At 34.3% G+C, this 15,309-nt stretch overlaps 2 protein-coding genes across 2 annotated transcripts; one reads left to right on the forward strand and one right to left on the reverse strand.

Moving 5' to 3' along the window:
* Window positions 1-62: 62 nt before the first annotated feature.
* Window positions 63-1,624, reverse strand: LOC107920174 (pentatricopeptide repeat-containing protein At1g61870, mitochondrial). The gene has a single exon (XM_016849726.2). It carries the CDS (start codon window positions 1,512-1,514, stop codon window positions 327-329), a length of 1,188 nt encoding a protein of 395 aa, XP_016705215.2. The 5' UTR covers window positions 1,515-1,624; the 3' UTR covers window positions 63-326.
* Window positions 1,625-10,734: 9,110 nt separating this feature from the next.
* LOC107920710 (aspartate-semialdehyde dehydrogenase) lies at window positions 10,735-13,824 on the forward strand. Its single transcript, XM_016850537.2, has 7 exons — window positions 10,735-11,487; window positions 11,968-12,054; window positions 12,160-12,204; window positions 12,298-12,393; window positions 12,526-12,627; window positions 13,294-13,448; window positions 13,519-13,824. Exons 1-7 carry the CDS (start codon window positions 10,930-10,932, stop codon window positions 13,598-13,600), a joined length of 1,125 nt encoding a protein of 374 aa, XP_016706026.1. The 5' UTR covers window positions 10,735-10,929; the 3' UTR covers window positions 13,601-13,824.
* The last annotated feature ends 1,485 nt before the right edge of the window (window positions 13,825-15,309 follow it).

Consider the following 15,309-nt stretch of genomic DNA (forward strand, 5'->3'; position numbering starts at 1 on the left):
TTATGCATATTGCCAGACCTAAAATATGATCAGGCTAAAATCAAATACCAAACATGACGAAATACTCAAAACCAGCATAAGATTCCAATAATTATTACTAAATAATCATTTTTTCCCCCTCAAAACATAAAATCACAAGATTTATCAGATGCAACAAAATTGTTAAAATTCAGAAGCTTAATATGCCATTTCACCAAATAGAAATGAGCATATCTTGTGATAACTCAATGGAGGAAGATCAAGTTGCATGGCCTTGCATTTGCTTCTATGAAGAAAGAGCAACCCTCCAAAGCTTTAACCAGACCTCACCATTGCTTCAATATCATTTATACAGGAAGAGCAGCTTCAATTTTGCCCCATGATTCTAAGGCATCACCTTTAAGCCTCTTTTTCATCTTCTCAACAACTTGCTTAGCTTCCTCTGATCTCGACCTTTCTACCAACCCTTTAACCAGACCTTCCATCGCCTCAAACGGTGGAACCCATTTCCTCTTTATGATTTCCTTGCTCATTTCCAAAGCCATATCCAACTCTCCTTCATTCACCATACTCCTAATCAAGCTATAATAAGCAAACGAACAAGGCAAAACATACCCATCACTCAGCATCTTATCCAAAACCTTCTTAGCCGATTCTAAATCCCCTATCCTACAAAACCCATCAATAATAGAATTATAGCTAGCTGAATTTGGTTTCATCCCTTTTGAAATCATCTCATCTAACAACTTCTTAGCCCTGGCACATTCCTTACTCTTGCACAACCTTGAAATCCTATGGTTATAAGTAGCCAAATTGCCTTCAATCCCTTTATTTATAACCTCTTTCATAACCCCATCAAATCCATTTTGGTCCCCATTCTTCAAGTAAGCCCCTAGCAATATGTTATAAGTATCAATATTTGGATTGACATCCATTTTCTCAACCCATTCACGTGCAGATTCGATCTTATTTTCTTTTACAAATGCTTTTAATACCAAGTTATGCGATACTACCTTTGGCTTAACGCCAAGCTTTTTAGGAAGAGTCTTGAAGCAATCGTGAATTTGCTCAAACATACCATTGTTTAGATAAACTGTGAGAATAGCACAAAGGGATTTTTCAGATATATTACAATACCTGTTTCTAGACAAATCGTCGAGCGTTTGGAGTGCTTGTGGAACCATCCCAGCGTTTGAGTAAAGCATAATGAGACGAATCCAAAAACCTTCGGATTTGAGCGCAGGGGTGTCTTGAGAATGGAGCTTTTGGGTCTCGAGGAGCCGGTCGACGAGGTCGAGGCGGTTGGCACGGGCTAGCTTGCGGATGGAGAGGTGGTAGATGGGGCGGTGGCGGAGGAAAGTGGGCAAATGGGAACATTGTTCGAAGATTTCCGCTAGCTTTTCAGGGTCCTTCTCGGTTATTATGGCGTATTTCGCGGCTTTGAAAGATGGAAATGGAGGGTTCTGTTTTACGGCCTGAGTGGAGAAGAATGCTTTGGGGATTGCTAGCTTTGTGTTCCTGAAGATGGAAGCCATTGCTGTATTGATACTAAAAACTAAACTTGGAAAAAGGAGATCAAGGTTTAGGGTTTTAGTATTCTCGACTAGAAAAGGTAAGGGAATTTCTAATAGGCGCGTTTACCGGGTTTTTTACCAAAATACTATAAAAAAAAATAAAAAATACTGAAATAGGGTGTAAAATGAATTTACCAAAATAGTTTACTTTTTTTTATTGTAACTTATTAGATAGACGTCAATAAATAAAATAATAATATATTTTTTTGAATAAAATATAGTTTTATATTTTTTTAATATTTTTTTAAAAAAATACAAGTCAAAATACGGTCAAAGGGTTGGGTCGAGTCGGGTGACGCCTATCTGGTAGGCGCCAATGAAGGTGCCTCATAGAGAGGCGCCAATGAAGGTGCCTCATTGAGAGGCGCCAATGGTGCCTTCTGCCCACCACTGCATGCTGCTGTATGTGTTGTCCCTTCATGCATCTTTTTTTTTTGCCTATAAGTAAATGTAAATGGTCCCAAGATGCCACACGATAGAGAAAAAAAAGAGAGAAAGGAGAAGAAGAGAAGAAGAAGAAAAAGAAAGAAAGAAAAAAGGTAATGTATTTTTTTAGTAAATAATTTTGTTTATAATTTAAAAAGTTTATAGTTTGTGAATTTTTTAGAAAATATTGTGAATTTTTTGTTATTAATTATTAATTATAAATTATCTATATTTAGTGTTTATAGTTTAGATTATAATTTTGTATGAATATTCTAATTTTTTTGTATGAATATTGTAATTTTTTATGAATATTGTAATGTTGTATGAATATTGTAATTATTTTATAATTAAATTTGTATTTATAGTTTTGGATTAGTAATTTGTATGAATATTGTAATTTTTGTATGAATATTGTAATTTTTTTGTATGAATATTGTAATATTATAGTTTTGTATGAATATTGCAATTTTTTTGTATGAATATTGTAATTTTGTAATTTTGTATGAATATTGTAATTTTTTGTATGAATATTGTAATATTATAATTTTGTATGAATATTGCAATTTTTTTGTATGAATTTTGTAATTTTGTAATTTTGTATGAATATTGTAATGTCGGGATATATTGTAATATTGTAATTTTTTGTATGAATATTGTAATTATTTTATAATTAATTTGTTAGTAATTTGGGATTATGTTATAAATTTTTGTGTTTGTAATTATTTAAAATTTAATTTATTAGTAATTCAGGATTAAGCTATAAGTTGTTGTGTTTAGTTTAGTATTTGGTGAGTTTAACATATAAAGTTTATAAAAAAATTAAAAATCATTTCATTAAAAGTTTAATTATAAAAAAATTAAAAATCATTTTATTAAAAGTTTAATTATAACTGACTTTTTTAATCATATAGTTGTTGTTAACTCATTTAATTTTTATATAAGGTAACTTTTATATAATTAAATTTTATTTGATTTTGTATTTATTTACCAGTAATTATTGATTTTTTGAAACAAATTAACTGAATTCATTTTTTTTATTACAGATTTGTAGGAAATGGGTTCTCTAATTAATAATAATAATCACATATCAAGTACTATTAATGAGATGATAATAAAATTTGTTTTTGATATTCATGTTATTTGTTAAATTAAATTATATTGTATTAACTATTTTGGTAATTTAATAATGTCAGGGTCCGTACCGCGCATTGAGGGGTCATGTTAATAGTGTAGGGCTTCAGCCAGATGAACGCCTAATACCATACTTAGAGTTAGCCGGGTTCGGATCAGCGGCATTGATTCGGACTTTTGATCTGCGATACGACTTGATTTTCGCTTTAGTCGAGCGATGGCGTCCTGAGACCCACACATTTCATTTGCCGTGTGGAGAGTGTACCGTCACTCTAGAGGATGTTGCAGTACAGCTCGGGCTTCCCATAGACGGGAATGCGGTCACGGGCGTAAGTTCAATCTCTAGGCCGGCTACCCCTTGTAATGAATTACTTGGACGTTCGCCAAGTCAGGGGAAATTTACCAGTTTGAGATTTTCATGGCTACATGCCAATTTTGAGCATTTGCCAAGTACTGCTAATGAATGGGAGGTGATGCAGGCTGTTCGAGCTTACATTATGCACCTTATAGGGGGTGTACTCATGCCAGATGCAAACGGCAGTAAGGTCCACTTGATGTACTTACCATTATTATCTAATTTGCATAACACTCGTTCATACAGTTGGGGGTCCGCAGTTTTAGCCATGCTGTATCGCGAACTTTGTCGGACAACAGATCCTTCTGCGGTTGACATAGGCGGATGCCTCATACTGCTGCAGTTGTAGGCACTTTACCGGATGCCATTCTTGGCATCCATTAGTCATCAATCATATGTATTTCCACTCGTTAATAGGTGATGAATTTTTACTCATTATAATAATTAGTTGACTTTTTTATATTATATTTTTCTAACAATTTGTTTTCGTAGGTGGAGTACTAATCCGGGTATCGGGAGGTCACCGACGGTTTCGATATATCATCTAATGATTGAGAATTATGCTGGAGTGGGGGTAAGTTTTTCGAATATAAACTTAATTTTATTATTTTATCTCACTCGACCCGCGTTAATATAACAACGTTATTAACTGTGGAGTTCATTTGGATGCCGTATTCTGCTCCGAAAATTATGGCAGTTATGCCATCATCTGCCCACATCCACTCAAACCTATGGTGCATTAGTGCACCCATTATCAATTTTAACGTAGTGGAGTGGTATCATGGCAATCGAGTACTCCGGCAGTTCGGTTGCATACAGTATATCCCGACACTGCCAGTACAATTGGGGGAGATCCATGGGATGAGCAAGAGGGGGAGGTATGGAGATAATTGGGGAAAAGTGCACGAAGAATATATTACGATATAGAACAACCGGTTTGGGAGGGTACCTCAGATGGATCGTGCTTCGGATTTGCAGCCCTCGTTAGAGTACATACAGTGGTACTGTGAGACAGGGAAACCATTTCTGTTTGGTGGGCGATCGATTGTAGTCCCTCCGCATACGACACGAATTACGCAACCCATTCCAGATCTGCATCATGCACCAGAGCCAAAGCCAGAGCCAAAGCCAGAGCCAGAGCCAAAACTACATTCTAGGGATAGTTCTTATCATCCAGAATTAGGGGGCGATAACTATTTCGCGGCCTCGTATGCACCTCAGTACTCCGCTCCTTCTAGCCAATATCCGCCGTCGTACTCCTCTCCTCTCGGATCAAGTTCATAGATGACATTTGAGACATATGATTATTCATCTATGTTTCACACATCCCAACATACTGTTGAGGATAACGTTGATAATCGTAATCGCCCACAACGTGAGCATCGAGCTCTACAAAAATATACCCCTAGAACCACACCATGAAACCATCAATTTTAGGGGTTTTTGTAATAAACAACCTCATATTTATGTAATGATAGTTCTTATGTAAATAAAATTATAATGTTTTTTTTTATTTTACAATTTCAAATTGCTCCATAACGGCAACAAATTGTAGACAATTTTGTGATTCAAACCATCTTTATGTAATAAAGTACATATCAATTTCTACCCGATTGAGACGATTGTCCAACATGGTAGTTTCGGAGAGGGCATTTACTCCGATTATGACCGGGTAATCTGCATACGCCACACAAATTCCCGTCAGATTTCTCTCTAATGTCCATTTCGTTATGGATTCTGGATGATTGTGGACGACTTTTCAGGTTTCTACGCAACCTTATGTCTGGGACTAGCTCAAAGGTTGTCAAAGGTACCTCCCAAGTAGATAGGTCAAGAAGCACGGAGAACTCATTTTCCCATACACGCAACGTGCGTTCGATGGTGTACACTTCATTGATAAATTGTTCTACATTGAGCCCAACTTTAGCACAAGCTGCCACGACGTGTGTACATGGAAAATGAAGTGTTTGAAACCTCCTGCAATCACACCGTCTATTTCGGAGATCAACACCGTAGGACCTAGGTGGTATACTGGGTCGACAACCGATAGTCTCTGTAACTCGAAACGTTTCATTATGTCATGAATATACTTCTATTGTCATCGACCTCGTCATTCGACGGTTTACAACCATTGCATCCCTAATGCCTTCGACAAAGACATGTCTCGCCTCCATCTGGTTCATTTGTTGCTGACACATTCTTGGCATCAAGGTAGCCAACCTGTAGAACGTTGCCGAGAAGACAGATGAAATTGGAAGATGTCGTATTTTTAATAACACAGCGTTGATCCCCTCCACTAAGTTTGTAGTCATTTGACCATAACGAAAGCCCTCGTCAAAACATTGAGTCCATTGCTACGACTCCATGATACCTAGCCACTGCCGGAAAGATGTGCCGGGCCATTCTTTGGTAGAAAATGTGTGGCTCTAGCTCGTACGCTGTATATGTATTAAAAAAAATTAAAGTTACAGTATTGCTCTAAAATATTAAAACTTATATTGAAAAGATAAGGTAATTCTTTACCCATTCTCACAACTTGTCTCTTCCAGTCTACATTCTTATAATCTCGTTGGAAGTTAGCCGCGATGTGCCGGATGCAGTAAACAGATATCCATGGTACACCAGAACGTCTAATGGCTGTAATTAATCATTTTTCTCTATCAGAAATAATGCAAATATTATCATTGTTAATAACATACCTCCGCAGGTTAGTAAGAAAGAACTCCCACGATTCCATGTTCTTCTTATCGACGATGGCAAATGCTATCGGGAGTACGTTCCTGTTGCCGTTTTGAGCAACCGCAATAAGTAAGATCTGTGTGTATTTTCCATATAGCCAGGTTCCATCTACTTGCACAAATGGTTTGCAGTGGGGAAATGTGCGCACACATTGATCAAAAGTCCAGAACATCCGATGGAAAATTCTTATTCTCGATTGTAGTTGGTCATTTGGCCCGTAATAAGATCGTGTCTGTAACTCAATTACAGTCACCGGTACGTGTTCCCTCATAGCGGCTATCCATCCTTGTAATTTATTGTACGATGCATCGAAATCTCCATACAATTGCTCCATTGCCATCTGTTTAGCTATCCATGTCTTTCGGTATGATACTCGATACTGGAATCGTGCTTGTATTTCAACAATCAGTACCGAAACTTTAATGGTCGGCATGGCTTTCACCATTGGCATGGTGCATGTACAAATAGTTTTGGAGTCAAGTTTTTGATGATCTTCTGTCATACGTGTTGAAGTACATGTGTGGGGCCCAACAAATTTTTATATCTCCCACATCTGCGACTTCTGCATAAATGCAGCTCGTATCCACCAATTGCAGCCTTCTGCCGACTTCCAACACTCTCCAATATATAATGTTGGTTTAGACTCGATGACTTTGTAATCTACTGATATATTCATGCTATACCGATTAATGGCAAACATGCATTCTTCCTTACTTTCAAATCTCTGGCCCACGCATAACTCCTTTGGATCAGAATATACGCTCATTCGGTTAGCATGTGGTATTTCAGGGTACTTCGGAAACTCAACTGCCTGTGCCGCATCGGGGTCTATCCGAGACATGTGTGCCCCAGGATTATTGTGTATCACAATACGACGAATCTAGTTTCCGACTGAAGATGCATTAACGTTTCTATCCTCATTCACGCCTTCGTCATCAATATCATCCGGGACCTCGTCTGCGTCGGGATCACTCTCACTATCCACTTCGTAATCAACAGGATCACTACTATAGTATACATCATCACCAACCACATCAGTCTCGGCTGCAGCATTAAGATCAATATTTATCCCATGTATAGTTGATTGACTATCAACATACGATACCGGAACCACCATACACGGCGCTTCAACTCCATCTTCTTCACCTAATGGAGTGGGATCTTCAGTTGCCTCCACACCGGCTAACTCAACAAATAACTGAATCGGTGCATTTTTGTTACTCTGAATCCCACAATAAAGAGCGACCATTGTCTCCACGTCTTCATCGTCTACAAGTTCCATTTCGGTAAATTTTATTGGATCTGTTGAAACTGGAAACTTGTAGAAAACTTTTGATATCCTTCTCCCACAACGTCTATAAATTTTTTCACTAATTTTTTCCTTCATATCATCAAATGAGATATTTCTATCAAATCTCATTGCTACTTGTTTGCGACATTCAAATATACATCCCACAGTTGTTGTCAAAATTTCTCCATCGAAATAAACGCATATAAAAAACTGATTCTCCATTTTCAATACTAGATATGTTAAAAAGAATTTCAAATTTCTTAAAACAGTTTCAAAATGTAAACAAATTACATAAAAATTTTAATGCAAAATTTTTCATTCAGAAGTTAACAAAATTAATAACCTGACAAAATAACTTTCAAATAATAAAATTACTAACAAGACTCTACATTCTATTTAAAAAGAAATAAACCAAAATACCTTATTTTTTCTTCTTTTCCTTCCTTCTTTTCTTCTGCTTCCTTCTTTCTTATTTCTTTCGTTTCTCTAGTAAAATTTATGTCTGTGTTGGGGATATTTATAGGGAAAAATCAAAGCATTGACGCCTCTCAGATAGGCACCACCATTGGTGCCTCTGAGATAGGCGCCAATACTATGTATTATACGGTCTAAATATTGACTCGAGAAAATATAAAATTATATTTTATTCAAAAAAATTATTATTATTTTATTCATTGGCGCCTATCTAATAGGCTTTAATGAAAAAGTAACCTATTTTGGTAAATACTTTTTCTGACACCCTATTTCAGTATTTTTTATTTTTTTTATAGTATTTTGGTAAAAAAAACCCGAGTTTACCATAAAGTAATACAAAAGCTAGTAGTAACGCAAAGTTTTGTATTGTTTAGTGTAATAAGTTTTAGGTCGAGTTTGGATTAGTGGTGCAGTATGGTGCGTTTAGCTTATTTTTTGTTTCAGGTTACGATATTTAATCTCACATCTACCATTTTTTTACACTAAAAGCACCGTCTATCCAAACTCACCCAAACAATCAATGTTTAGTGTAATAAGTTTTAGGGTGAGTTTGAACTGAATTGAAAAATCAATTTTTTTATTTTTCAGTTTAATTATCCGATTTAAATGATTTATTTGATTAATTTTCTATTTTAATATTTTAAACCAAATAAGCCATAAGACCGACATTTCATAACTCATTTATATACCCAAACTCAAATTTAAACCTTAAACCCAAATACTCCCTAAAACTTAATACTCTTAAAAGTTTATCCATTAAAATTTAAAACTCAATACCCATTAATATTTAAAATCCAAATTAATAATTTAATTATTTTTCTGATATTCATTTTAATTTTTATTATTTAATATAAAAAACCCAAATTGATATATATCTATCAAGAATAGTAGAAGGCATGGATATTGTATGCTACCATGTAAGAAAATAAATATTTTTTGAGTTCCTTAAAATTGTTTGAATTAATTTTTAATATTTTTTATAATAAATTAAAATTAAAAGCAATACAATATACTAAATTGAAGAAAGAATACAATTATGTGAAGAAATTAAAGGAAATAAAATTATAAGTACTTTAATTAAAAAAAAATCAACTAGAAATCATCTAAAAACCAAAAAATCGAATTCAACTGAAGGTTCAATTCCGTTCAATTTTGCTCCCTAGGTCAATTTGATTTATTCGATTTTTTACATAAAAAAAATTGAACCGACCGAATGCGCACCCTTAAAAATTAGACTTGGCCCATTGGGAGTTGCAAGCTAGGCCCTACTGCTGAAATCTGATTTTTTCAGGCTCTTGAAAATAAGTAATTTTAAAAAATAGATTAAATAGAAAATTGAACCTAAATTATAACATTTTCTCAGACTTAAACTTTCATTCCATTACCATTTTTATTCAACCAGTACTTATTAAAAAAACCTTAACCAATCATGATTAGACACGTAATATTTTTAATCAAATAAAAATTATGAATTTAATATTACATAAAAAATAAACACTTGCCCCTAATAAATCCTTTTTTCCTAATTACATGGAAATGATTTAAATTTATTTATTTTTAACTAAATAAAATGTCATTAGTTTATACGACTTAACGGAAAATTATGTCACACAGATAAATAAAGTTAGTGGAATGTGAAAAACTAAAGCTGATCTATAATATTATAAATTATATCAAAATTCATGTATAATTTTAACATTTATCTCTTCAAAATAAAATTAATATAAATTGTTTATAATATTAGTAGTATTTATAATAAAATATTATTCGAATAAATAAATTTCTTTTTTGGGGGATGGGGGGTTGCTGCCCATCTGTAAATGTCGATTGATGTTCATGGTTTTCAACTTTGATGGTTTATGACTTTTGAAAAAGCAAAAGAAAATTAGTCAATAGATTTTAGAAAAGTGGCAATATAATATATGAATAAATATTAAAATTATAAGTAAATTTTTGTTTAATGTGTAATTTTATACATAAACTTTGATTCTGTGTAATGTCAGATTTGAAATTTTGATATGATCCGATTCTCGCAAATTATTAATATACTTATTAATATAGCATTATTTTATGTTTATGTATTGTATACACAAATAATTATATTTATCTAATATAAAAATAAATTGATATATTTATTTAAATGTGTATGATTGAATTAAAACTAAAGTTTCATGTGTATAATTGTACCAAATCAAAGTTAATGTATAATTTGAGATTTATCCCTATTTTAAATAATGGGTAAACTATACTCAAGGTTATTAAACTATTAGTAAGTTTACGTTTTGGTCACTCAACTTCAAAAAAATATAAAATGGTCATTAAACTATTCGAAAATTTTTATTTAAGTTAGCGAACAATTTAAGAGTTTTTGTTTAAATTGATGGAATGTTTTAAGGTTTTTTTTTTAAAGTTCGGCTAGCAAGCTCCAAGCGATGACTCAACATTTAGTATGATGGACTAGTACTATTCGATGAGTAGAAGAATATACATTAGATCCAAGTCGATTTGATAGTCAATGTCAAAGATCGGAGAAGAAAGCTGTTTGGATTTTAATTCGTAGATTTGTAATTGTAATGTTCAAAATTGTTTCATGAAAAATAAAACGAACATAAAAGGGCATATATCGGTGATTTTAATAGTCTAATGACTTAAATGAAAATTTTGCAATAATTTAATAACTATTTTATAATTTTTTTAAGTTGAGTGACTAAAATATAAATAAAAGAATTTAACCTTTAATAATTTATTTTAACTTCTCTAAAAACAATTAACAAAAAAAAAGAAACTTTCCAAAACCATCAAAGCTGAAAACCATTAATCAGCATTTAAATATGAGCAGCAGTCACCACAGCAGCTTAGAGTTAGAGCTAGCCCTCTAGCCACTGCCGCCGCCGCCACCACTTCTATACCTATAGGCCCCTTTTTCACTGTCTCACCTGAATTCCTCCTTGAGCTCGATAATGGCCTCCCTCAGCCACCCTCTCAAACCCCATTTTCTTTCCACCCCAAAACACAAACTCCAACCAAAGAAGCTCCCCACCAAGGTCCGCATGTCTTTCCAAGAATCGGGCCCATCCGTCGCCGTCGTTGGTGTCACTGGCGCCGTAGGCCAAGAATTCCTCTCCGTCCTCTCCGACCGTGACTTTCCTTACCGTTCCCTCAAGCTCCTTGCCTCCAAACGCTCCGCGGGCAAGTCCATTTCCTTCCAGGACCGTACCTTCACTGTCCAAGAACTAACTTCCGATAGCTTTAATAACGTCGACATCGCGCTTTTCAGTGCTGGTGGGTCGATAAGCAAGGAGTTCGGTCCCATTGCGGTTGAGAAAGGTGCCATCGTGGTAGATAACAGCTCTGCGTTTCGAATGGTTGATGGGGTGCCTTTAGTTATTCCTGAAGTGAATCCAGAAGCAATGGATGGGATTAAAGTTGGGATGAAAAAGGGTGCTTTGATAGCAAACCCGAATTGTTCTACAATTATTTGCTTAATGGCTGCTACCCCACTTCATCGCCGTGCCAAGGTATTAGATAAATTTCCTTTTTTTTCTCGGGATGGGGTTATTTACTCGTAAATATTTATACATTTTGATTGGTAAGGAATTTGGTTTTGCTTTGTTTGTTTGTTGATGCGTTTGGTTTTTTATTAAATTAGATGGATAATTCTTTAAAGCTTGTTGAAAGCTTCGAATAGTCGAAATTTTATAGTTGTTGAGATATTCCCTGGAATAACAACAATTTTAGTCATTTGTTATAGGTTTGGTTCTTTTGTTTGTAAAAGGAGAATATAATGTAATGTAATCTAGGCTAGAAATTGAAGACATATTGAGTTTGAATGAAATGAGATGAACAATTGATCGCTTGTAAAAGCTATTGGGTATTTGAATCTTTAGCGCAGGATGTTTTTTGTTCTTGTAAAGCTTTTGGTGGTTTCAATGCTTAAGTTATAATTATACTGCATCAAGCTGCTTAAACATCTGATGCTTGCCTGTGGTATTTTCCAGGTGACTCGTATGGTGGTTAGTACATATCAGGCAGCTAGTGGTGCTGGTGCTGCTGCCATGCACGAGCTTGAGCTACAAACTCGTGAGGTTGTTTGATTCCGTTTTGTTTTCTCCTTTCTCCTTTTCCGTTTTGTTGTTTATTTTTATATGAGATTTCGTTCTAAATTGATTCCTTGTGGTATTTTATATTAGGTCTTGGAAGGGAAACCGCCCACTTGTAATATCTTTAAGCAGCAAGTATGTACATTCGTTTACAGTATCAGTCGTTTGCAATATCTTTTACATCTCTCTTGGTTTCTTATAATTGTCTCCTTTCTTTTACTTTTGCAGTATGCTTTTAATTTGTTCTCACATAATGCCCCTGTTCTCGAGAATGGATACAATGAAGAGGAGATGAAAATGGTAAAAGAGACAAGGAAAATCTGGGTAAGTAATTGAAGTTTCTGATATATAAAATTATGTAATATGTCTTTTGCATTTTGAAGTGAGATCGAGAAGGAAAAATCATCTCATCAAAGCATGTTTTGTCTTGCATGATTGCCCTCACTTGTTTCTCAGAATGATGCTGATGTTAAAGTCACTGCTACATGCATACGAGTCCCTGTGATGCGTGCACATGCTGAAAGTGTCAATCTTCAGTTCGAGAAGCCACTTGATGAGGTAATATTTTATGATTTGCGGATTTACAATTTTATCTTCAATATATGAAGTAAAAGTGACAAAAAAGTTGCAAGATTTGACCTTTTTTTTGTCATTGTAGCTATGTTTGGTGCATTTACATGCACTGCATTCATCTTTAAGTTCTTGAGCCTTTTTTTGAAAAAGGAATTTAGACTATGGATTTTAGGGCTTCTTCTTGTTTTACTTGTTACGATTTTATTTTTGGACCCCTTTTTCCTTTCATCATTTGCATTTCTTGGGACAAAAGTTGTAAAGAGTGGGTTAGGTTTAAAGTTGGATTTTGTTCAACCCTTATGATTAGAATGAGGGAAGTTAAAAATGGAAGAAGCATCTTATATTAATACTTTCAACCCACATTATTATTGGTAAGTATTTTGTAAGGATGTTTCATGTAGCCTATTGATATCAATAAATACTATGGCTCCAATTTATATCATCCCTAATCATGGTTGCCTATTTGGAGAAAAAGCAGCACACACTGCAATACTAATAAGAGCATCTCAAAATTGGAACCAGAAATGAGAATTTTCCTGGTTCAGAATAATGGCAATGCTAATCGATGCAAGGAAATGCTAATTTATATGTTGCATTGGTGTAGCCTTTTCAAATTTCAACTATTTATTTGGTAAATTCTTTATTGATCAGGACACAGCAAGAGAAATTTTGAAAAATGCTCCCGGGGTCATAGTTATTGATGATCGGATTTCTAATCACTTCCCTACGCCATTGGAGGTATCAAACAAAGATGATGTTGCAGTTGGCAGAATTCGCCAAGATTTGTCTCAAGAAGGAAACCAGGGGTAAAACTCCTCCTACATTTTTACTTTTCCTTTTAAAAGATTTTCATGCTAATATAGAATCTTAAAACAGGCTGGACATCTTTGTTTGTGGTGACCAAGTACGTAAGGGAGCTGCACTTAATGCTGTTCAGATTGCTGAGTTGCTGTTATGATTACTTTTGATCTTGCTCGGGCAAACTTCGTTCAGGCAATTGGATTTGAACTTAGTAGCGTTGAGTTAGTTTAATTCGGTCTTCAATGTGGATATTTATTATCTTGGTGAGTTGAACCAAATTTTGGTAGTCTTTCCATGTACTAAACAATTAGGTTTATATTTTGGCAGTTAGAAGATGTTTTCAGTTCTGAAAATATATTTATTTGCACCAAAATTCCCTCATGGATTGATTTTTTGTTCAAGTAATCTGCTCCTTAGAACTTCATAGATATAACCAACCCTTGTTCTGGATTTCTGGCTTAGTGTCCTCAGTGTTGCCAAGGGTGCAAGGCGCCCTTTACATCTTAGAACCCTTTATTGCCTTAGGTGCAACATGCAAAGAGAGCGCTAGCCTGAGTGAAATAAAGCGCAAACTGTATATGTTTGAGTTTCTGTATGTGTGTGTGAGAGAGAGTATATGGCTTAGTATGCATGATTTACTTGTGGTCAATGTTTGTTGTTGAATGCTGAAATATTGAGAAGTATAGAGTTAGTATTATCCCTTTCTTTTTGCAGAAAAGTGCTCCTAGGCACACTAAGTCTGCGCATGATCAAATGGGCATGAGATGCTTTTGTTGTATAATATTAAGGCCTAGGCACACTTAAGCATACACCTTGACGACACTAACATGTTTGGTTCCTCTATAATGGTATAGAGTTGCAACATAATAGCTATTCGGTGGTAATGAAATAGAACCGTAATGGAACAAAATGAGTATAAAATAAGTATAATATTATTCCTGATTTAAAGGAATAAATATGATAACAACATAAAAAAAGAAAGTCAAATGATCAATATGCCTTTTAATAGATTTTATAGTATGTAAAGCACACATCTTGGCATCCAAACATCAATTACCAACTCTTCACATGTAACATCTGTATACCCACTAAACAATGTGCTTCCATCAGCACTTATGTTCAAGCTCGTGTGGTATATCACCTGCAATTTCCATGCAAAAGTGAAAAACCTTCTTGCTTTTGATTTTGTAAACTTGATGGCAGTTGCTCATAACCAAGGACTTCTGGAAGAAGTGATTGGGAAAGTTGACAATTCTTTAAGGACTGCAAAACAAAAAAAAAAACACAAACAGGGGACACAGATTATTTAAGTAGTTCGATTTTTTTAGGTCTGTGGAGTTTAATTTAGTGAGAAGTATTTACTATATTTAACACTTACGGCAATTGATCCTAAATCTATCACACACCCATGGCAAATTTCTCATTTTTTTACCTTGAAGAATGATACTTTCACCCTTAAATTTACTCGTGTAAACTTAGCATGTAAAATCATAATACAATAGGTTTTACAATCAAATGTGCTCTCACAAAGAATGTTCCTCACTTGAATAGATTTATAATTTCATTATACATTCATAGTACAATATGTGATTTAAGTTTAACTACTCTTGTATTTATTATAGCTTCGTTCTCAATATCTTAATTCACAAATAAAATTTTTAAAAGTTAAGTAGATGTCTAATTATTGACATGTGCATCCGTTGTCTTAAAATATTTTAATCCAAATATTTTTTGAATCCTTAATATTTATAATGACAATTACAAATCAAATGCTCGTAAATATCCAAATATGCCATTATTCTTCGCAAGTCCATAAGTAACATTCTAAATAATTTTGGTATAAAACAAAAAGAGCAAGTGCACAAT

Source organism: Gossypium hirsutum, chromosome D13 (genome assembly GCF_007990345.1).
Source record: "Gossypium hirsutum isolate 1008001.06 chromosome D13, Gossypium_hirsutum_v2.1, whole genome shotgun sequence".
NCBI lineage: Eukaryota > Viridiplantae > Streptophyta > Magnoliopsida > Malvales > Malvaceae > Gossypium > Gossypium hirsutum.

Bases quoted from the DNA above. Each gene is read 5' to 3' on its own strand.
- LOC107920174 (XM_016849726.2), bottom strand. From the start codon at position 1,514: ATGGCTTCCATCTTCAGGAACACAAAGCTAGCAATCCCCAAAGCATTC.
- LOC107920710 (XM_016850537.2), top strand. From the start codon at position 10,930: ATGGCCTCCCTCAGCCACCCTCTCAAACCCCATTTTCTTTCCACCCCA. The intron at 12,394-12,525 runs GTAAGTAATTGA...CTTGTTTCTCAG, and splicing joins AAGAGACAAGGAAAATCTGG to AATGATGCTGATGTTAAAGT. The intron at 13,449-13,518 runs GTAAAACTCCTC...ATCTTAAAACAG, and splicing joins TCTCAAGAAGGAAACCAGGG to GCTGGACATCTTTGTTTGTG.